Below are 24,296 nucleotides of genomic sequence, written 5' to 3' on the forward strand. Positions count from 1 at the left end.
TTGTTGGCTCTCAACATTGCCATAGTTGTGCCAAACCTTTTCCTGGCTTGTAACGTTGCTTAAGATAAGCCAACAAATAATCGGATACCAGAGTATGGTTCAGGAAGGTTTTGTTGTTTGCGAGAGTTGGAGTAGCAGTTCTTTAACATGAAAGTAGTAGATCCTGGCTATGGCATCTCTTGGGAGATTGTCAGAAAGCGATTTTTGGCTTCGGTAGCCTATGAGCTCTATCCAGAAGACATTCCTGTTTAGGTATATTCAGAAGAACTGTGGTTTTAAGTTTCATGATGTAATCTCCTAAATTTGCTGGAAGGATAGATTCGGGGATACCTCTGAACTTGACATTATGGGGCAGATTTACTTACCCGGTCCATTCGCGATCCAGCGGCGCGTTGTGTGTGGAGGATTCGGGTTCTGCCGGGATTCATTAAGGCAGTTCTTCCGACGTCCACCAGGTGTCGCTGCTGCGCTGAAGTTCCTCGGGATGCACTGAACTTCACCAAGCCGGGCCAAGTGCAGGTAAGGGACACTTTTTTTTTTTTCCTTTTTTTAAATGCAGCGGTTTTTCCGAATCCGTCAGGTTTTCGTACGGCTACACCCCAGATTTCCGTCGCGTGCACGCCGGCGCCGGTGCGCCACAATCCGATCGCGTGCGGCAGAATCCTGGGGCAATACAGGGAAAAACGGAAAAATTTGCGTAACCCGCCGGAAAAATGCGATTCGGGCCCTTATTAAATGACCCCCATTGTCTGCCCTCTTTAATTTCATCCTCTCCAAGCCCATAGTGAGCATCTATAAGCTCACTTTGGGAGCTAGTGACTGACATTTTGATTTCTAATAAATACACTCTCCCTCCCAGATCTTCTATGAAAGCATTCAAAGCTACTGAGACTTGAGATAGGTCTTTCTGGATTGACCCTTTCAGTGCTAGGATCATCCTTTTAATGAATATCTCTGAAGCGGGTTGATCAGAGCTGGGGAGAACTCTAATCGGGTCAGCATTTTCTTTCTCCCACTCTAAGGTAAGTTTGGAAGTACCTGTATTTGCTTCCGATAGCCGGGGTCTCTGTTTGTCCGGGCTTTGGATTGGCGAAGTGCTGTGTCTCTGGCCTTTCGGCGCCATCTTAATTGAGCCTCGGTCGTTGTCCTTCCCCCTCGGCGGCTTCTGTTGTTGCTGAACCAGATGGAGATACTGAATTTTTTCTTATTTCCTGCTCCATGGGGGACCTCTGTTCTCATGCCCCCGGCCTGGACGGAGAGCTGCCACTGCTGTATGAGGAAGAGGGCGAAGATGGTTGGTCGCCGCCATTTTGAGGCAGGCCGGGAGCATGCAGTCTCATTGATAAGAAATCGGTAAACCATTTTGTGCCCTTTTTCGCCAATCTCTTTTTGGTCATCATGGTGTGGGGGACCTCTGCAATGTTCTCCGGTGTTCTGGGAATGCTTTATGTCACTGGTTTGCTAGTCACTTGCAGGCCTAGAGATGGAGCTCTCTCTCATGCGTCTGTCTCAGAGCACATTCAGGCCACGCCCCCACCCACATAGCATGTTTTACCATTCTCTTCAATTACAGCATTCTCTAGATAAACAAAACTGCAACACTCAGCAGTCAGAGTCATCACTTGGTGTTCAATACTCTCATCTCTTCAGAGGGTGGTATTATTTAGCTGGTATACAAACTGCTGCTTGGAGCATATCCTGAGAAATTCCCATTTGCAGTCCACTCTAAATGGGAGGAGGATATAGGGCGCTTATCGGATGAGCAGTGGACCTCTTTCCTGGCTTGGATGCCAGAGTTATCTCAAAGTGAGCAGCAGAGGCATTCCAAGCTGTTTGTGTCACAGAACATATATGGCCTTGGTGTGGTTACGAAGGGTAGGGATACGAAATGACAATTGATGCCCTAGGTGTGGTCAGGCAAACGCACACCTGCTGCATATGTTTTGGGAATGTCCTCCTTTGGGAACCTTTTTGGGGCGGGGTGTTGGATCTTGTTAGGACAATGTACAGTGTGGAGTTTCCCGCTACACATACCATATGAATTATGGGCATGAGCCATATTCCGTGTTTATTCTGCCTTACGTGCACTCAGTGCTTTCACCACCTATTTAAGCCGCCCTCCGCCCATAACCCCAAGCATGTTTCTAGAAGAGTTCAGCGCAGGACACAGGAGGAGTCTAATGATGCATTTCCATTACGTTTTGAAATGCATTGGGAAAAATACTGCATCACATGTAAATACATTTTCTTAGTAGCAGCATGATTGTGAAGTTGTTAACCCTCACCTACTGTGGTCTCATCTAGCAAGTACGCCGCTGAGCTATCTCTGTCTGCTCCATAGAGACAAACTGGCCAGCTTACACATGCACCATGATGCGTTTTGCACAATACATTTGTACAATGTATAATCAGAATGTGGCCTCCAACTGTGTTTACACTCTGCACTTGAATTACATTTACAAAGACAATTCTAGCACAGGAGTTTCTCCTAATCCTATCTGAATTTGTAGTGGAACGCTTGTGAGCAGGAATGTTCATCGTGCACATGCGCTTGGGAGACACTCCTCCCTACTGCACGAATTGTGTTCCTAAACGCTGTTTACACCATATGCCCGCCCCCTTTAATGAAATGTCAATCCCAGATGCCCCCTTTTAATGAAATGTCCTCTCCCCCTGCTCCATCATTTATGTAATGTAAAATTGTATGCCTACGCTGCATGTTCTCTCCATTTCACACACACAGTTTTTTTTTTCTTTCCCTATTTTTCTAAATTGAAATTTTTGGGATAATTTCTTCACTACTTTTAATGAGTTTGAAATATAAATTATTAGCATCCCCCTATAAATCATAGCATTTTTAAAAGTGCACCACTGAAACTATCGAAAGGCAGATTTTTGATAGCTGCATAGTAATTAAAACAAAATGGAGGTGAAATTTTAAAATGGTCTAATAAGATAATCCTTTATTAGTCCCACCGTGGGGAAATTGACAGCGTTACAGCAGCAGAGCGTACAATACAATCTCAGAACAATAATATTAGGGTGGTTTTTAGACCGTTTATAAGCAGTCCGTTAAAAAAACGTAAAAAACTGATGTGTTTTTACAAACCCCCCCCCATTGTTTATTCAAAAAAAGCATACTTTTTTTAACGGACTGCTTAAAAACGGGTTCAAAACGCTACATGTGCCACCTCCCATGAACAAAAAGAAAACGGGATAAAAAGACAAACAAGAAAAAAAAAACAAGGAATCAGCAGTTTGGTATTCAGTCTGTGGATGGAACTTGTTGGGACTGTTTAGGTTCTGAGCACAGGTTACTTCTGTCTGGGCCTTGTTTGTTCAACAGTCTAATCGCAGCAGAGAGGAATGACTTACGTTAATGCTCCCTCTCACACTTGGGGTGAAGCAGTCGGTCACTGAAGGTGCTCCCCAATGTCATCACAGTCTCTTGCATGGGATGGGAGCTATTCCCAGTAATAGATTTCACTTTACAGAATATCCTCTAGTCAGCTACCACTTGCACAGTATCAAGAGGACCCCCAGGACAGAACTGGCTTTTCTAATCAGTTTGTTCCGTTTGCTCCTCTCCCTATCTGAGATGCTGCTTCCCCAACAGACTACACCAAAGAAGATGGCTGGTGCCACTACAGAGTTTAAGAAGGTCTTAAGTGCCCCCTACATCAAAATGCTCTCAGCCTCCTCAGCAGGTATAGCTTGCTCTGACCCTTCCTGTGAAGTTATTTTATGTTCTTTGCCCACTCCAGTTTATTGTTGAGGAGGACACACATGTACTTATAGGATTTCACTGCCTCAATGTCTGTCCCATGGATAACCACTGGTTGAGAAGGAGGACTGTGCTTGCGGAAGTCTACCACCATTTCCTTGTTCTTCCCAGCATTAATCCTAAAGTGGCTTTACTGGCACCAGTCCACAAATTCTCGGATCAATTCTTTGTACTCCCTATTGTACTCACCTGTAATGAGGCCTACCATAGCAAAATAATCAGAGAGGCAGCAGCTTGTTGAATTGTACCTAAAGTCAGCTGTGTACTATGTGAAGAGGAAGGGAACCAGAACTGTACCTTGACGTGCACCGGTACTACTAATCAGTGTCCAACACATAGTTCCAGGATCTCACTTACTGAGGTCGGTTTGTGAGGTAGTCTAGGATACAACTAGAGAGGTGGTGGTCTACTCCAGCCAGATCCAGTTTGTCTCTTGGTAGCCCTGACTGTATAGTGTTGAAAGCACTGGAGAAATAAAAAAACATTATTCTCAGTGTTTCCCAGTTTCTCTAGGCGAGAAAGGGTTTGATGTAGAAGGTGGATAATGGCATCGTCTACACCAATGTCTGGCCAATAAGCAAACTGTAGGGTGCCCATAAATGAGCTCCCTAGAGGGGGGAAATGTGAGAGCCAAACTCTCGAAGGCCTTCATCAAATTTGATGTTAATGCCTCTGGTCTGTAGATGTTGAAGTCCGATGGGTCATGTGTTTTTGGAACTGGTACCACACAAGATGTTTTCCACAGTTATGGTATCCTTCCCAACTTCAGGCTCACGTTGAACATATATGCAATGATACCACAAAGCTGATCACCACAGGTCTTGAGTAGTATTGCACTGATACCATCTGGACCTGCAGCCTTGCCCACTTTGAGTCTTTTCCTCTTCTCACCTGGGCACTTGAAATGATGGCATTGTAGCCTGATGACTGACAGCTGGTTTGACTGATCTGAAGATGAGGACCAAGAGCAGGGGATCTAGTGGGGGAGGAAGAAGCCTGAAGCAGCGAAACCTAGGTCGGGCGAGGTGGTTTCTTTGGCGTTTAAAGTTTTTATGATATGCGCGTTTTATCCTTTGTTCTTGTAAGTAGAGTCAATTAAAGCAGTTTTCCTTTACCTTGGCATCCTGCACTATCTGTTTATAAATTCCAATGCAGGCTATCGAACCAGCTGTACACCACGGGTGAGGAGGTGACACATAAGAAACGCTGGACGCTGTGAGGATAACGGAACGTGATGCAGGAAGCCAGTAACATCTTCCATTTTTAATCTGACAGCAGGTGGTGAGATTACCCATCGATGTATCATATCTGATATACGGAGTCGAGCACTGACATTTACTTTGAATTGGTCATGCACAGCCGTCTGCTCTATTAGTCTGAAGGAGCTGCGAGGGTTCCAGCGTTTTTGAGCACGGAGACCCCCACTGATCAGCAAGTTAGACCATATCCCGTGGATAGGGCCTAACTTTAGTTTGTGGGTAAACCCCTTTATATTCATTAACCCACTCCTTATCTGCTGCAACCTGAGAGGCTGTCTGTGACTAGATATTGATTTGAGACTTTTCCAGACCCCACTGATGATTTCCTGTTTCATCTGCTCCTTTATCTTGCTATTGTATCTGGATTTCCCCTCCCTTATTTGTCGAGGTGGCTCATTTTGAACAATCCTCAAGTTTTCCCTGTCACCTAATCTAAAAAATTATTTTTCTTTTTAAGAAGAGGTTTTATATCGGGGTTAAATTGGAGTTTGTTGTTAGAGAAGCACCTCACCATTTTGTGGGTACCGTGTTCTCTGTACAAAAGTTAATCTAGTCCATTATACAGTCTGTAATTTGGTAAGTAATACATTTAACCCCCAAATTTACCCATTTACAAATGATATAAAGGAAATTACATTAAAAATGCATTTTCTCTGAGTACATACACACAATTTTATTTTATTTTTCTTGGCTTATTGGAAGACAGGAAGGTTTATGCAGTATGTCAAACTGTTATGGTTTTGTAATCACAACTTTATTGCTTTAACAGGTTGAGAACTGAGCAGTGTTGCTGGATTTGGCATTTGGGAAAGGGGCGTGGCTTACTATATAGTCTCCTCACAGGAAATAGAGCTGTAATGGCTACCTGCAAGTAGAACTTGTATTGGTACTGTGTGCATACATGTGTATGGAGGTGAGGGGGCTTGACAGGCACGGATATGATGGTTGTAGTAAGGTCAGGGAAGGCATGTATGTTACATGGGACTGTGTCTTGCAGGTGCTGAGGTGTATGTTACATGATACTGTATCTTGCAGGTGCTGAGGTGTGTTTTAAATGGGACTGCATGTCTTGCAGGTGCTGGGGTGGCATGAGGTGTATGCTACATGGGACTGCATGTCTGGCAGGTCCTGGGGTGGCATGAGTTGTATCATAGCTCCCAACCGTTCCGATTTTGCCGGGACAGTCCCGTTTTTCTTACCTCTGCCCCGCATCACGGGCAGCTGTCAGATTGTCTCCCCGGCTCAGGTCCCGGCTCTGTGTCCCACATAGTAAATATTTTCAAAGCCTGAACTGATAGTACTGAATGGCTTCTACAGACATCAGGCAGGGAATCCTTTTGAGACAAGTGTCAGGTTAGCGGAGAGCAGGGACCACGTACGTCATCTGGTTCAGATCTCTATCCATATATGGTGACTACATCTCCTAGGGTTCCCCAGAGCAGACTTTGGGCAGGGAATCCTTGTGATAAAAGTGTCGGGTTATCAATGAGCAGAGATCACATCAGGTTCAGATCAGCATCTGTCCATATATGGTCTCCTAGGGTTTCCCCAGACACAAGCTCTTTATTTAATTAAATTAAATAAATTTTTGCCCAGGCTGAGATTCGAACCCTAGACCCTCTGCACTAGAGACAGGAGCCTTTACTAACTGAACTATAAGCCCAGTGATACCTATCTAAGGAGTTTTGGAAACTAAGAAATTATGAGGTGGCATGAGGTGTATGTTACGTGGGACTGCATAAACCGTAAAAAACATGTTAAAAAAATTCAATTAATAAAAAAACGCAAAAACCGCCCCCCAACACAGACACCAAAAAAAATAAACTAAAATTTATTTAAAAAAAAAAAGCTTTTTACAAAGCAACCATCATGGATTTGCAGTGTCAGCTGCAGTCTGGGTACGGGGGCTCGGCGGCGACTGCCACAGTCTGGTCACATGGGTATGGGGATACAGTGTGCTAACTGCAGTCTGGCCACAGGAAGGGGGGACATAGTGTGCGTTAGCAGCAGTCTGGTCACATGGGGGGATAAAGTGTGCGTTAGCATCAGTCTGGACTTTTAGTTGGCCACAGTTTGGTAATGGGATGTTTCGGTGGCTGCAGTGGCAGTGTGGTTGGGGGGTTGGTGGTGTCAGATCCAGTCTGGTCAATGGATAATGTAGCTGTGTACGCCATGTTTTATATGGATCAATAAAGAAACAGAAGTTTTACAAAAGGCGGTGAGTGCCAACTTTTTCTTCTCTTCTACGAAGTTCTTGTATATGACTATCTGTTATAGTTAGAGCACCACGCCAAAAACCTCAAGTCTTACGGTTTGAACTCTTTACCGACTCTGGATCAGAGCCCCTACTGCCACGAAGACATAGGAATTTTCTCAATAGTGCCCCCGATCTCTCCTCTCTTTTTTACACTTACAGTATAATGTCACCTGGATAAAACAATGTCATACACCTTGCCCCCTGCAGATTTTAATATGCCCCCCAATACACACTGCCATCCCCCTCTATATTTTATTAAGGCTCCCAATGAACACTGTAATCCCACGCCCTCCATATTTTATTAAGGGCTCCCCTCCCCTCCATATTTTATTAAGGGACCCCCTTCCCTCCATAATTTATTAAGGAACCCCCTCCCTCCATATTTTATTAAGGCACCCCCACCCGCCATAATTTATTAAGGGCCAGCCCTCCCCTTCATTTTTAATTAAGGTCCCCCCCCCTCAACTCCATAGTTTATTAAGGGCGCCTCCTCCCCTACATAATATATTGAGGCATGCCCCCACCCTCCATAATATATTAAGGCACCCCCTCCCCTCCATAATTTATTAAGGAGTGCTGCACAGTATCTTTAGCGGTAGTTAGGTTGTCTAAGGGCAAGCTAGGTGTATTTGTAGTGCCTTTTTGCACAGCACACATAGGTGTTTTTTTGGTTTTTTTTTTGTGCCTGGTATAATTTTTTTCCAGAGCGCCATCGCGTGCACATATGTATCTTTGGTGTGTGCCATCTGTGTGGTTTGTCCGTTTGGTTTGGTGTGCATAATTTTTTTTTATCCGGGTGCACATTCTTGTCTTTTTGTTTCTCAGAAGACGTAGACCGTGTTGGAGGCCTACAACATGCTTGCCTCTAACACCGAGTCAGCTAGTGATGATGTCTCCTTTTACCTATCATCCATCCATCATCCATCATCATCCTGCTCAACTTCCAGTGACCCCCGTGGGATTCCTGTGCCTGGGACTTTTGCGATTGAAATGACTGGGACTTCCACTGACCTCAAATGGGTAGCCCCAGATAATTATACCCTTCAGGTTCCCGACTTTTCGGGCCAACCTGGAATTAAATTTGACACGGCAGGGCTCAGAGCTGTGGAGTTTTTTTTTTTTTTTTTTAATGAGGAGCTTTTGAATTTAAATGTAGTCCAGACCAATCTCTACGCTGCACAACATATTGCCCAAAACCCCTCTTCATTTTATGCACAACCCTACAGGTGGACCCCAGTCACTGCAGCAGAGACGGAGAAGTATTGGAGCATAATACTTCTTATGAGGATTGTAAAGAAGCCCTCAATCAGGGACTACTGAAGCACAGACATTCTGTACCACACCCTGATGTTCCGCGGGGCAATGAGCAATGTTTGATCAATGTACAGAGCAACTTCACATCACAAGTCACTAGGAGATTGTCAAGATCCAGATGAATCCCTTCAATCTTCCTCAGTAAATCAGTGGAGTCTGGCAAATACGATGGTAATTCTTTTACTATTGGTTGCAAAATAAAGTTGATGTACTTGCACATGTTATTGGTCAAGTTGCCTCTCACAGATATAATTGGGTGTCGCTACAACATGGATATTGTAGGATCTCTTTGTAAAAGGGAATCCGCCAAAGTTTTTTTTAACAATCGCTTCATCTTCTGCATCTGATAGTAAATTCCTTGCTGCTGTACTAAAGGAAACCAAAGGGTTATAGGTCAATTTTTTTTATAGTAAACTATTTCTTTACTTTCAACTGCCTTAACTGCTCCTTCTTGTACATGTCAGTTGGCCAAAACACAACATTTCCATCTTTGTCAGCTGGTTTGCGCTCGGTGCTTTTAAATTTAGAAGACTCAACCTCTCAACTTTACTGAGATTATCTATAGTGGGAGTACCCTCTAATTAGTGGGGTTGGTATCTCCTATTGTTAAAAATTTAGGAACTTTTTTTTGAGGGCAGGAGTAGAAAAGCATAAATTCTCTACTGGATATTTTTTTTTTTTTGGTGTTCACTGTATAGCCCAATAATCATGTTATCTTTATTCTATGGGTCGATAAGATTATGAGGATACCATACATGAATATTTTTTCTTACGTTTTACTAAATTTGTCAAATAAAATCCTAATGTGGGAAAAATCTATCATTTTTGCATTGCCATCTTTCAAGTGGCATAACATTGTAACTTTTTTGGCTACGGAACTGGTTGATGGCTAGTTTTTTGCGGGACATGTGGTACTTTGCACCATTAGCATTCTGGAGTACATATGTTTTTTGATCACTTTTTACAGCATTTTTTTGGGGATTGAATAGGTAATAATCATAATTTTTGGGGGGTTTATAACAGTTTGTTTTAATGGCGTTCATCATGCAGGTTCAATAATTATTAACTACGGGTTGTTACAGACGTGGTAGTACTATATATGTGGGGTTTGGGTTATGATTTAGACTTTTTTGCGTTATATGTTTCGCACGGTGGCTGAGTAGCACTTCTGCCTTGCAGCGCTGGGGTCCTGGGTTTGTATGTTCTCTCCGTGTTTGCGGGGGTTTCCTCCCGGTACTCCGGTTTCCTCCCACACATACTGTTAGGTTGTTTAGATTGTGAGCCCCATGGGGACAGGGACCAATTTGACATGCTTTGTGCAGCACTGCGTAATCTGTGCGCTCCATATAAATAAAGAATTATTATTATTATATGTTATGGGGCTTATGGGCATTTTTATTGATTTCTGACTTTATTTTTTTTTAATTGAATAACCTTTTTTTTTTTGTAAACTGTTTTACAGTTTCCACCATGGAACATGAACAAGCAATCAGGTTGTTCATGACAATACTCTCCAATACTAATGTATTGCAGGGTATTAGCAGTGTCAGCCTATGCACATGCGTAGGCTGACACTGTGCCTTTAAGGTAACGTCAGATTGGACCCCAGAGTTGTCATAGCAACGATCCACGCCCACCGAAAACAGCGCGGGGGTACCGATTATGGGGAAAAGACCCCGTAAAGGCAAATTAAAATGATAAAAGACGACCTCACTTCAAAGTTCAACATTGTCTAGTTTTCTAGATTTTCTCTTGATTATTCATTGAAAATGGGTTTATATAAATGCATCTCTCATTGCTCATCAGTGACCCCAGGCCGGTGTCAGATCTTAGAGGACCTGTCACCCCAAAAAATACCCCCACCAAATATGTTCCCCATAATCCTGTCCCCAGCCCCTTTTATATTTATTCAATTTTCATTAACATTTTGCCGACACCCCCTTCACACCCCTGTCAGTCAGGGACCTGAATTGCCGGCAGCAGCACATGTATTGCGCAATCGCTGCCGGCTCTATGCGATGCGGCGCGCTGACAGCGGCTGCACCGCGCTTATTCACAGCACCGTTGCAATGTTCACCCGGTTCTATAAATAAGCACCTCTGCAGCCGCTGTCAGCGTGCCACATCGTATAGAGCCGACAGCGATTGCGCAATACATGCGCTGTTGCCGGCGATTCTTACAGGCCCCTGACTGACAGGGGCGTGAATGGGGTGTGTCGGCTGTCCCCCTCATGAATACGGCCGACTGCCCGGGGACCTGTTCGACGATCCGACCTCTTATTTGGTAAGAGGTCGGATTGATTAAAACTAAGTTTGCACATACAAATTTTAATAAAAATTGAATAAATATAAAGGGGCTGGGGACAGGATTAGGGGGAACATATTTGGTGGGGGTATTTTTCTGAGGTGACAGGTCCTCTTTAAGTCCATGTTTTGGTATTGCTGCATTTGTTAAAAAAATATATTGTTTTGATTTACATGTGCTAATGGGGAGTAAGAAATGAAATGATATGATAACTTTTCTTCTGTACAATTCTGAAGACCCATTATTCTTTAGTTTCTACAGGGTTGTGTGAGCTAACTACCACAATTTTTAGAGAGGGTCCTATTGTAGCCTGTCCCTTGGGTGGTCTTTTTATATTATCATCTGCATGATAATGAAAACGGATAATGACATCAGTAGATCTACAAGGACAATATTTATTTTCTTCGGGCAGTCAATAAAGTTAATGAACACACCATGATTTTCCACTTTTTCTTTTCTTCCTTCTTTTTGCTGACATTCTGGAAACATTTAATAGTGATACCTGCTATGTGTGTCTTCCACTGCAGTATTCTTGGGACGTTGGCTGCTTGTTACCTAACTGTGGTGATCATTGGGAAGTATTACCTGAGCGAGCATAACATATTTCATAAACCTGAATATTCGTCTAAGTAAGTATATGAGTCCGAACCACATTGTCTAAGGGATTTTTCTGAAAATTTACCTCCAAGCAGTTAGATTTGTGAATGTTTCCAGTTAACCCATGTGTAAATTAAAGGAGTTAGCCACTAATAAGAATTTTTTCCAGGCTAAGTACAGTGTATTTACCCTAGAAAATTTTCTGTTGCCCACTGGTCTCGTAACTGACGACTTCACATGATGTTCTGAGTCCACCTGACGTATGACTCCCACCAGCAACATAGAAGCTTTATCGGAGTACATGTAATATGGGTGACCCTATTAGGGTCTTGTACTTGCCCTGGTAAAGTTCTTATTTGAGGCCAACCTATGTCCTATAACTTTTAATGAGCATTTAAAATACTTGGCAATACTTTATTTAGTTGCAGGTCTTTATATTTGGTACTAAAATGCTTCTCTTAAAGGAAACCTACCACTTGTAGTGGCAGGTTTCCGATGGCAATACTGAGCACCAGCTCAGGGTGAGCTGGTGCCGGAGCTTATTTTAGTTAGTGTTTTAAACCGCGGTATCGCGGTTTAAAACACTTTTTAAACTTTATAGCCGGCGCAGGCAGGTACGTGCTCGGCGCTTACCGTGCGCACGGCTACATAGGAAGTGAATGAGAGCCGCGCGCATGGTAAGCGCCGAGCGCGTACCTCCATGCGCCGGCTATAAAGTTTAAAAAGTGTTTTAAACCGCGATACCGCGGTTTAAAACACTAACTAAAATAAGCTCCGGCACCAGCTCACCCTGAGCTGGTGCTCGGTATTGCCATCGGAAACCTGCCACTTCAAGTGGTAGGTTTCCTTTAACCATGCTTACCAAGTGCCCCTCTGTGCTGTAGCTTAACAGGCTTACACTGTGCAGGAGCAGTTCCCTTTCCTGAGATTTCATCAGGCAGAAGGGGAGAATAATATGAAGTGGGAGCACAGAGGGGCTTTTGTAACACAATGCCTAGAGAATGCTTTATTATGCTTGATTTTGATCTTCATTTTGCTTGTTCTAGACTTAAAGAAAATCTAATTAACATAACATAATTAACATAACCTACAAATAATTTGGTTTCTCCTTCTCTATAGCATGTTGCCTGCAGATACCACTGCATTTTAATGGTGCCCGATTCCCTTTATTAAGATATTAGTGGAAGATTAATCCATTCTTGAACTGAAACCAGCATCAGTATGGGTTAAAATCAAACTCCCAGTTAGACCATTTTAGTACCTGGTGGTTCAGCACTAACCTGTCAGAGCAGCACTATAACTTTATTTCCTGCAATAGATATGGTCTAAAGGTTTTTCAATGATGCCATGACCATGTGACTTATTTTGTGTGGGTAGAGCAGCACAGGAAGATTCAAGCTACAGTCTGGATGCAAGTTCTGCTTGGAAAAGGTATGGGAAGTGATAAAACAGCAGCCTGAGCACGGGGGAGTGTGGGATGCAGGGGGGAGAATGTGCGGATGCAGTGTGTGTGTGAACATGCAACGCAAGCATAACATTTTATGTTTCTTAATCTTCAGAAAAGAGTTCTCATCTGGTAGAAGCTGAAACATCCTCCAGTTAGAAAAAGAAAAATCATCCAACCAAAGATGTGATGTGTGAGTTGCTGGTTTTACAGTAAGTTCTGTTATTACACATTATCTCACAATTATCCATTCAATACACAACGATAAGCTTGGTTTTGGTTCTGTTTTCATGTACTTGTACAAGTCTGTGTTTATAAAAAAAAAAAGTTTTTGGCCATAAAAAAATAACAGGAAAAGGGCTTGCTCCAGCCGGCAAAACAAGACACATAGTTCATATGATAAATCTCAGTCCATGTCATTAAGCACAGTACACGTTATCGGGCACAGCATCTGGAGTGCATTTCAGTCCTCAGTGCTCAAGAAAAAACCCGTCCCAGATCCGCTGCATTGCAGCTATGCTAGAAAGTGTCCGTGGACACTGGATTTTACTTCACCAAGGCAAGGCACCATGGTGACACATACTGTATCTACCATCCACAACCATGACACCTTGTGCCTTTCTACAATACAGCACACCAAAACAGCACACAACAAAGCACAATGGTAGGTGCACGCCTAACAGGGCTGGGGATCAGGTACTCAGTAATATAAAATGGCAAGGGGGCAGCACTCCTGGAAGGTCAGGTGAAAAAATTAGTGGTCCTCTTTATTCCATAACCTGTTGTACAGCTATGTTTCGGCTCAACATGAGCCTTTTTCAAGTCAAGTGAAAAGTGTAGGAGGCAGACGTATATACATATGTATATAGACATACATGACTGCATGATTCTTTCCCCCTAATTAACATATCCCATGATCTTTATCCTATAGAAAGTGTACATTTTGACATATAATATTTCATTTAAAGAGCAAACATACATATACATGTTACTAAAATATAATTCCAATATGTCGATGTGATAAATTGCATGGTGTATCCCTGAATATCTAAGGGCATCACCAATTATGATCTAATGAGTGCTGTGTTACATAAAAAAATATGTCTAAGAAGAGTTTTCAGATAGTTCATCATCCCTCACGCTTAGTAATAAAGCCAAAATGTGACTTGGCGTTACTGTCACTGAGCATGCGTGACGCACAAATGGCACGCAAGCTCAAAGAACATGTGCGCATGCGCTAGGACACAGCATCACATGCTGCTTGCATCTAGTGACGTAACTGATTGTCTAGACGGAGAGACTCATCAGTGTACAGTACAGAGATGACCACCTTTTTGGGGGGCATAATAACTGTGCCACTACAGGCAATAACACTGGGCGTATCTTGGGGATAGAGTCAACCCCTTTTGTCTGAGGAGACTAAATCCCCATTGGGTATTGCCAGGGCTCTCATCACCAAACAGATAACAGGGACCCCCATATGGGTCACCCCATAAGCACACATAAATTAACTAGAGTAAAGCATGATAATACTGCATGCCACTCATCAAATATGATGCCAAAATGCAATATTATATTAATTACATAGAACCAGTACAGGTGTCTATGATCAGATATGTGAAAAAAATGTGTGCCACAAAAAAAATTGGCCAGAATAAGCTGTGGAGATGATGATAGTATCCCTTAAAATGGCTTCAGTATTCATTCTTTCTAAAAGATAAAGAAAAAAAACATGGTATGAGTGAATATGTTAATGTACTGTTTCACAAATAACCTCCACAATGTGCAGAAGGAGAGAATATATAGGACAAATACCGTATATACTCGAGTATAAGCCGACCCGAGTATAAGCTGAGACCCCTAATTTTACCTCCAAAAAGTGGGAAAACCTATTGACTCGAGCATAAGCCGAGGGTGGGAAATGGATTGGTCACAGACCCCCCCCAGTATATAGCCAGCCAGCCCCCTATAATATACAGCCTGCCCCCAGTAGTATACAGCACTGCCCAGCTTGCCCCCAGTAGTATACAGCACTGCCCAGCTTGCCCCCAGTAGTATACAGCACTGCCCAGCTTGCCCCCAGTAGTATACAGCACTGCCCAGCTTGCCCCCAGTAGTATACAGCACTGCCCAGCTTGCCCCCCGTAGTATACAGCACTGCCCAGCTTGCCCCCCGTAGTATACAGCACTGCCCAGCTTGCCCCCAGTAGTATACAAGAACCAAAGAACAAAAACATGTGTCAAGTAGCTGAAAAATAGTACATCCTTTATTTTATAAATATAGACACAGAAAAATCATATGGACAAACACAATAAAATCAATTAAAACACGGAACAGACAGAAGAGCTGCTTCCGTGGTCAAAGACATAGCAGGTGCAGTCATGCGATAGTGGCTGACAACCTGCCAAAGGACCCCCTGGGCCAAACACTTGGATATCTAAATCACTAATGTATTCCAGTGGCAGCAGATATAACCAACAACAAATAATAATACATGAAATGAAGCAAATATGAAGCCCAATCAAAAATTGATCCTAAAATGCAAACTGCTGCATGCAAGACTGGAAAACAGAGTTACCAGTGTGAGCGGAAGGTCCCAAGGGAGTCCAGAAAGTGCCCCACGCGTATCGCCGCTAGACGCAGCTTCCTCAGGGGTGCCCAAATGATGTGGTGTTTGTGTATAAATACCTGTCTGTAATGGGGTGTGCATCTCGACCGGTGTGTGGCCCTGGTGTCATGGCGGCGCCTGTGCCGGAACACGCTATGGGCGAGTCACATGATCAAATGACGTCACTTCCGGTGACGTGTGTGTTCGCGCATGCGCCCATGTATGGGTCGGCCGGGTACGGTAAGTATAGGGAATGTCTAATGCGACGTGACTGCCAGCCAAATCGTGGAAGTGTGGACTTAGTACATGATATACAATCAATACGAACCAGCATGTAAACTATGTGTATCTACTGTATAAATGCTGTTCGATCAAATAAAGTGACAGTGCAATAAATAATGATGTGCAAAAAGATGTGCAAATCGTCCCATGAAGAATAATAAATAGATAAATATGCATAACATAATATTAAATTAATTAATTGGGACAGACATAAAGGTAAAATAAACTAAATTAACCCTGGCCACAGATTACAAAATTGGTCAATATCAAGCATATCCATTCATACCCAGCACTCACACGCATGGGCCCATGCACAGACACCAGTGACACACACACTACAGACGATCCAAAAGTACACAATAATAGGGTAGACAAACACCCGATCCTGTTAGTTCAATTTGTTAACAAATTAGGAATCTTGCTTCTTGAACTCGTATGCGCCAAGGAGGACACGGTAAGTAGGCAGAGAGCCGAAAAATGTTTATGGATGGTAACTGGAATGAAGAGATGTTAAGGCCACATGGCTTTATCCTGGAGATGGGGAGCACATGCAAAAAATAAATAAAAAATACATGTGAATGTTAAATCAAGTGATATAAACCCGAATGCCCTCCGTGGAGGGAAAATGATAATAATAACAATAGGAATAGGAACCGTGGATGAGGTGATGGACTGGTGAGCAGTGTTGGAATAGTGAGCGTGAAATGAGGTGGAAAGAGGTGAATGGAAAGAAAGTGAAAGAAAGAGAAAAAGGAAGTGGGGGGTGTGTGTAGAAAGGAGAGGAATGAGGAGTGAGGGGGGATGTGTTGTGTGGGGGGAAAAAATTGATAATAATAAGCCCCGGTGGATGGAGCAATGCTGCCACCCGGTGTGGTGTGTGATGGGAGAATAGATCGAGGCCTGTATTATATGGTGAGTGCATATCCGGAGTTGGTGAAAGTGGGGGTTGCTTGTGCAAAATGGTGCCAAGTGAAGTAAGGGTCAAAAGGCAAAAAGATGACCAGTGGTGAAAAGGTGATACACACGAAAACAAACAAAACTTGTGAGAGGAAAAAAGATGTAACATACCTCCGTGGAGGATTGTGAATAGATGTATTCCGATGTATAGATGCAGTATACAGCACTGCCCAGCTTGCCCCCATAAGTATACAGCACAGCCCAGCGTGCCCCCAGTAGTATACAGCACAGCCCAGCGTGCCCCCAGTAGTATACAGCACTGCCCAGCTTGCCCTCAGTAGTATACAGCACTGCCCAGCCTGCCCCCAGTAGTATACAGCACAGCCCAGCCCAGCATTAAAAAAAATAATAAACTTATATACTCACCCTCCGGTGGCCCCGATCTGCAGCGCTGCTCCCCCGATGTCCGCACGGGTCCCCTTCTGGCTTCCGCGCCCGTCTTCTGTATATCGCGCCCGGGAGACAGCAATGGCGGCGCCCAACGCGATGTACAGGAGGCAGAAGAGGTGCCGGGAAGCCAGAAGAGGACATCGAAGGAGCAGCGCTGCAGATCGGGGCCACCGGAGGGTGAGTATATAAGTTTATTATTTTTTAAGTATTTTTTAACTCGTTGTGACTTGTGTATAAGCATAGGGGACGTTTTTCAGCACATTTTTGTGTTGAAAAACTCTGCTTATACACAAGTATATACGGTAAATGAAAACTATTCTCATCACAGCCCTATATATCACTTAGTCTAAAATCTACATTCAAGCCTCTGGGTTTAAAGGCCTTTTCTGTTTGAATGTATAGTGTAACGATGTTGGTTGAACCTTGTTTTAAATTCTAAAGTGGTCTCCCCTACACATAGAGGACCACATGGGCAACTAGATTAATTAGAGTAATAATAATATAATAATAATTCTTTATTTATATAGCGCACACAGATTACGCAGCGCTGCACAAGCATGTCAAATTGGTCCCTGTCCCCATGGGGCTCACAATCTAAACAACCTAACAGTATGTTTTGGAGTGTGGGAGGAAACTGGAGTACCCGGAGGAAACCCGCGCAAACACGGAGAGAACATACAAACTCTTTGCAGATGTTGACCTGGGTGGGATTCGAACCCAGGACTCCAGTGCTGCAAGGCAGAAGTGCTGCTCACTCAGCCACCGTGCCGCGAGTAGATTAATAACCTATGTGCTGTCACATGTAAAATAAAGTTTAATTTGGTACTCAACATGTAAGATTTAGATCCTGTTCATCTGTTTACAGTTGATACAATTATTACATGGAAAAGAACCTTTGCTTGGCTGGCCAAATATTCCAGATTGTCCTCTTATACGCATAGGACCTTCATCGGATTTCACAACTCTATCTCGGATACATTGTGATTTGCGTTATGAAAAGAGTGGAGGACTTTGGAATTCTGAAACCACAGTGTTACTGCCTGAAAGTTTGGACCAATGTTTGCGTATAATACCTGCTATGGTATTACTATATTCATTGTAGATAGATACAAATGGAATCCTACTCATAGATAGGAAAAGTTAATGATGCCTACAGTGAAAAAACAGACTGTTGTTTGTTTTGTTGATATTATTATTAATAACTGCTTGTGAGTAACCTCTTTGTGTAAACGTTTTCCCAATTGCTTGCATATTTTTCTTAGCTTTACATGTTACTTAGCTTTTCTTAGCTTTATTGTGAAGCGTTTAGAACTTAGTAGTTGGCTGTAGAGATTTGATGGATGGTGGCTCTAATAACGTAACAATGTATTACAGTCCGTGGGTTTTGTGTATAAATGAGCCTCCAATATCCCATCTTTCTATATTATCAGAACTACTGTATAACTACCCAAAATACATTAATCAAGGAACAACGGAAATCCAGCTCAAAAGTGAACTCCAATCCATTTAGATAAAATCGAAGAACTTTATTTGAAATACGTACATGACATCATAAAAAGATTGGTATGGGTAGCGAGGAAAATGTCTTAGTGCCTACGCGTTTCGGATAAACTCTATATCCTTATTCATGGCTAGCAAAAGTTAGAATGACTACCTATATATACTAACATCAAGAGTGGTCACACCCTCATTATGAGCCAATCAGCTGCAAGGTGAGGGAGTGATCCGGATACATTGAAAAGTTAAAACATAGAAACATTAGAAGGTACATATATTTGTATCAAATACCATCTGCTAATTGTTAAAATAAGAACATAGATATGCAATGCAGAAAAAAGTACATTATAAAGACATAATGTCAAAATTAATCACAATTTATATCTGGCAGATCACATCCAAACGCTTGTTCAGACCAATGGGAGCCCGCGTTTCCAAACAAAAAATCCAATAGGTTACACGGTTAAGCATTTTCTTTTTGTGATCACCTCCACGTGGTAAACTGGAGACCCTTTCCATGCCAATGCACACAAAGGAGCCACAGTCACCACCGTGGACGGTGCGGAAATGTTTTGATGCCATAGAAATATTGACAGCATCTTTATTCTTGGCATCAGATAAGTGTCTCCTGATGCGTATTTTAAGAGCACCACTACCACATCCCACATATTGTACTCCGCAGGTTTTACACATAATGGTATACACAACATATGTAGTATTACAGTTAATATAGCTGAGAATATTATATTTTTGTTGTGTATGCATAGATTGGGAAAACCTTGCCGGAGTTGCATGATCGCAACATATGCATTTTTTTTGGCTACATTTGTAGAATCCCTTCGTGGAGAGCCAGTAGTTATTTCTGATGTTGCTGTTAGACTAAAACAAAGTGGGCGATAAAATATCTCTCAATGTGGGAGTCTTTCTCGAGACAAAACGGATGTGATTACTGGCAGAGTTAGGGATAGAATCGTCCATTTGTAACAGGAGTAAGTACTTTTTAATGATCTTTACAATTTTGCAATATTGATCACTGTAGGGAGTGGAGAAATTATTGTTATTCCTCTTTTTCTTTTTACTAATCTGTAAAAGGTCTACTCTAGGGATATTATTGACTATATTAGACTCCCTACAAAGCAAAAACAGAGGAAAACAAAACTTCCTCTTCCCATACAGCCATGTAGATATTGGCCATGGGAGCAATCAATGAAAAAAATGCTGAATTTTTATTTGTGGAATATCCAGTTACTCCCATTTATCATTCATTTCCTAAGATTCACAAGGAAATATTTCTGCCTCCACTAAGGCCAATTGTGGCAGGTATTGGTTCACTCACTGAAAACCTCAGTCGTTGGGTGGACCATCACCTGCAGCCCATGGTGAGGTCCATTCCGGGGTACCTCCGTTATACCAAACATGTGGTGTCATTATTGGATGGGTACACGTGGAGTGGATCCTACCATTGGTTGACGTGTGACATTGTGAGTTTATATCCGTCTTAAATTCACAGCGTAGCCCTGAAATGTCTTGCACGTTTCCTGAGATCGTACAGTTCCTATGATGACAGAACAAGAGAATTTGTCTTCATGTCTATGGAGTTTCTACTTTCAAGGAATTACTTCTCTTTTGATGGCACCTTTTTTCTGCAGCAGTGTGGTGCGGCCATGGGGGGTAAATGTTCGATGGCCAATATCTACATGGCTGCATGGGAAGAGGAAGTTTTGTTTTCCCCCGACAACTCGTTTCTCTCCCATATCAAGTGGTATGGTCGTTATATAGATGACCTGCTCTTGATATGGGAGAGAGCGGAGTCTCAAGCTGAAGAGTTTGTAGAATTCATGAACCATAATGATATGAATCTTAAATTCACTTGGTCTTTGAATTCACACACCATGCATTTTTCTGGATAATTCGCTCTGGGGTGGTGACACAGTTAAAATTACTCCATATGTCAAACCTACCTCCATTAATTCTTTCTTAGAAGCCACTTCCTGCCATCCCTTACATGTCATTAAAAATATCCCAGTCGGGGAACTAATTAGGTTTAAACGCAATTGTACCAATCCTTCAGACTTTTGTATTACTAGCCACCGTGTACAAGAAGATTTACATAAACTAAGCTATCCACCTTGGATGCTTTGTAGGGAGTCTAATATAGTCAATAATATCCCTAGAGTAGACCTTTTACAGATTAGTAAAAAGAAAAAGAGGAATAACAATAATATTGCTAAATTGGATGCCCCAATAACTTTCTCCACTCCCTATAGCAATCAATATTGCAAAATTGTATAGATCATTAAAAAGTACTTACCCCTGTTACAAACGGGCAATTCTATCCCTAAGTCTGCCAGTAATCACATCCGTTTTGTCTCGAGAAAGACTCCCACATTGAGAGATATTTTATCGCCTAGTTTGTTTTTGTCTAACAGCAACATAAGAAATAACTACTGGCTCTCCACGAAGGGATTCTACAAATGTGGCCATAAAAAATGCATATGTTGCGATCATGCAACTCCGGCAAGGTTTTTCCAATCTATGCATACACAACAAAAATATAATACTCTCAGCTATATTAACTGTAATACTACATATGTGTAGAACCTGCGGAGTACAATATGTGGGATGTACTAATGGAGACACGCATCAGGAGACACTTATCTGATGCCAAGAATAAAGATGCTGTCAATATTTCTATGGCATCAAAACATTTCCGCACCGTCCACGGTGGTGACTGTGGCTCCTTTGTGTGCATTGGCATGGAAAGGGTCTCCAGTTTACCACGTGGAGGTGATCACAAAAAGAAAATGCTTAACCGTGTAACCTATTGGATTTTTTGTTTGGAAACGCGGGTTCCCATTGGTATGAACAAGCGTTTGGATGTGAGCTGCCAAATATAAATTGTGATTAATTTTGACATTATGTCTTTATAATGTACTTTTTTCTGCATTGCATATCTATGTTCTTATTTTAACAATTAGCAGATGGTATTTGATACAAATATATGTACCTTCTAATGTTTCTATGTTTTAACTTTTCAATGTATCCGGATCACTCCCTCACCTTGCAGCTGATTGGCTCATAATGAGGGTGTGACCACTCTTGATGTTAGTATATATAGGTAGTCATTCTAACTTTTGCTAGCCATGAATAAGGATATAGAGTTTATCCGAAAAGCGTAGGCACTAAGAGATTTTCCTCGCTACCCATGCCAATCTTTTTATGATGTCATGTACGTATTTCAAATAAAGTTCTTCGATTTTATCTAAATGGATTGGAGTTCACTTTTGAGCCGGATTTCCGTTGTTCTTTGATTGAAGTCCTCCTGCGAAGCAGGAGTTATCCGAGCTTGAGTCCACTCCTTCTAATCCAGTGTCCCAGGTGAGCTGACAGAATCCCTTTTGTTTGCTAAAATACATTAATGTATGAGGTCCCCACCGGGAAAGCCCATTGTCTCATGCAGTGGATCTTTTCCGAACACAATTCATGCACAATGGGGAGGAATATCTCCCGATGCACATCTGATCATAAGGGTTTCACTCTGCGATCTGGAGAAACTCCACTGCACTGTGCTAGCATTGTCTTTGTAAACGTAATTCAAGTGCATAGCATGAACACAGCCGGAGAGCACATTCTGATGATGAGTTTGCAATTTGTATGGATTTGGCAAAACACATCAAACACATATGTTATGTAAGTAGCAACATGCTTTTTGTCTTTTAACAGTGATGGCACCCCCGCGGATCATGTGAACAGGGGTCTGATGTACTCCCATTGCTCCCAAGACCATCAGTGTAGCCGAACGCGCATGCGTGGGCTGCCCTGTTAATCTCTATGGAGCTGACAGATATCTGAGCGCCGTACTTGCTAGATGGGACACACCCTTTAATAGTGATGATTAACAATGTCACACACATGCTGATACTGAGAAAATGTATTTACATGTGATAAAATAATTTGACCAATGCAGTTCAAAACATAATGAAAATGCATCATGTGAACACAGCCTGAAGCAGTTTTTCAATCTAATGCAGTGGATCGTTGGAGAGACTCCTCCTCGGTTCTACGCTGATCTCTTCTAGTAATAGTGCCCAAAATACAAGCTAAATCCACTTATTTACCGTGAAGTGCCAACATGGCTTTTTAAGAAGTAACTTATTGCTTCCTGTTCTTCCACATCTTTCAATCGTATCAGCCCCCTGAGGCAACCAATACAGTTGAAAGAAGGAGGGCAAATTCAGACTCTCATTATAGCTTCTCTCCAGGGTCTCTCTGTAGAGGAGGAATGAAGGGTCCAGCAGGATGACCTCCAAAATAATGCAGCCCTGTCCACACCTTCTCACTGTTCCCGCAGTTCCAACCAGCCAATGAAGTGTTGCTTTAAAATAGCGCTGAGAACAGCATCTCTCAAGTTGCCTGGGACTGAAGGAATATTTGGTGGATTTGTTCTCCTGTGTGGTGAACTCTGTCCTGGGGTGATGGTCTGAGTGCCCACAGAAATGTCTCCGTCTGCCACCTCTGGCACCCGTGCCATAGGTTCGCCACCACTGACCTAGAACAACTAATTTATAATCTATCTATCCATCTATCTTTATTTTTTTGATTAACACAATTCCTGTTGTTTGACAAATGAATAGTACTCAGCATAAACAATTTCTTTTCTCTATCAGTCCTGCATTTGATTTCAATAAATCTATAACTGAAGCTACTTCTCTATGACTGAAGTTGATAATATAGTAGTGGGTAGGAGAGGATAGTAATGATTCTTTTATAATAATTCTTTATTTATATAGTGCACACAGATTATGCAGCGCTGCACAAAGTATGTCAAATCATTCCCTGTCCCCTTGGGGCTCACAATCTAAACAGCCTAACAGTATGTTTTGGAGTGTGGGAGGAAACCGGAGCACCCGGAGGAAACCCATGCAAACACTGAGAGAACATACAAACTCTTTGCAGAAGTTGACCTGGGTGGGATTCGAACCCAGGACCCCAGCACTGCAAGGCAGAAGTGCTACCCACTCAGCCCTAGGTTAGTAAACATGCAATTAAACTTGTTAAATACCCAGCAATGGAGCACACTCTTCCACAGTTACATTTTTGAACCTATTATATTCTCCTCCATTTTTATTATTTCCCTGCACTTACTGGAGTCAAGGGTCCCACAGGCAAAGACCCCCTACAATAAGGAACTCCTTACTCACAGGAGACCAGTATTGACAGCAAAAGCTCTTAACAATCGAAAGGAGAACATAAGGTGAATGACTCTGTCCAATATCCACTGTTGTCACCGGCTATAGCTCGCTCCATACACTGTGGCAAATCCCAAAAGCATTTGCAGGTCCCCATGCTGTAGTAGGTACATTCAATCTGCCAGAATTAGTTAGTGCTAGTTAGTGTGTCATCATCTTATAGATACCGACTTTAAGACTCTTTACATTTGTAAACGTGGCCTGCAAATGCTTAAAAGACACCTGTCATCAGGTCTGTGTCACTTGTTCTGTCACTACTACCTGTTGGAGCAGCTCACAAGGATCCCATCACAACCTTAATCTATTCAATTCATAAATTAATCATTGTAAAATTATCTTTTCTTTATTATGTA

The 24,296-nt window shown here is 42.4% G+C and overlaps 1 protein-coding gene across 3 annotated transcripts in view; it reads left to right on the forward strand.

Moving 5' to 3' along the window:
• Positions 1 to 24,296, forward strand: part of SLC38A8 (solute carrier family 38 member 8) — a 114,554-nt gene that overhangs the window by 48,802 nt on the left and 41,456 nt on the right. For 2 of the 3 annotated variants that reach the window (XM_072117735.1, XM_072117733.1), the window contains exon 4: positions 11,446 to 11,547. The exons of the other annotated variant lie outside the window; for it this stretch is intronic. In XM_072117735.1, coding sequence (XP_071973836.1) covers positions 11,446 to 11,547 — 102 coding nt within the window. The remainder of the gene's footprint in view (positions 1 to 11,445; positions 11,548 to 24,296) is intronic. 3 annotated transcript variants of the gene reach the window in all.

This window comes from Engystomops pustulosus, chromosome 7 (assembly GCF_040894005.1).
Source record: "Engystomops pustulosus chromosome 7, aEngPut4.maternal, whole genome shotgun sequence".
Taxonomy (NCBI): Eukaryota; Metazoa; Chordata; class Amphibia; order Anura; family Leptodactylidae; genus Engystomops; species Engystomops pustulosus.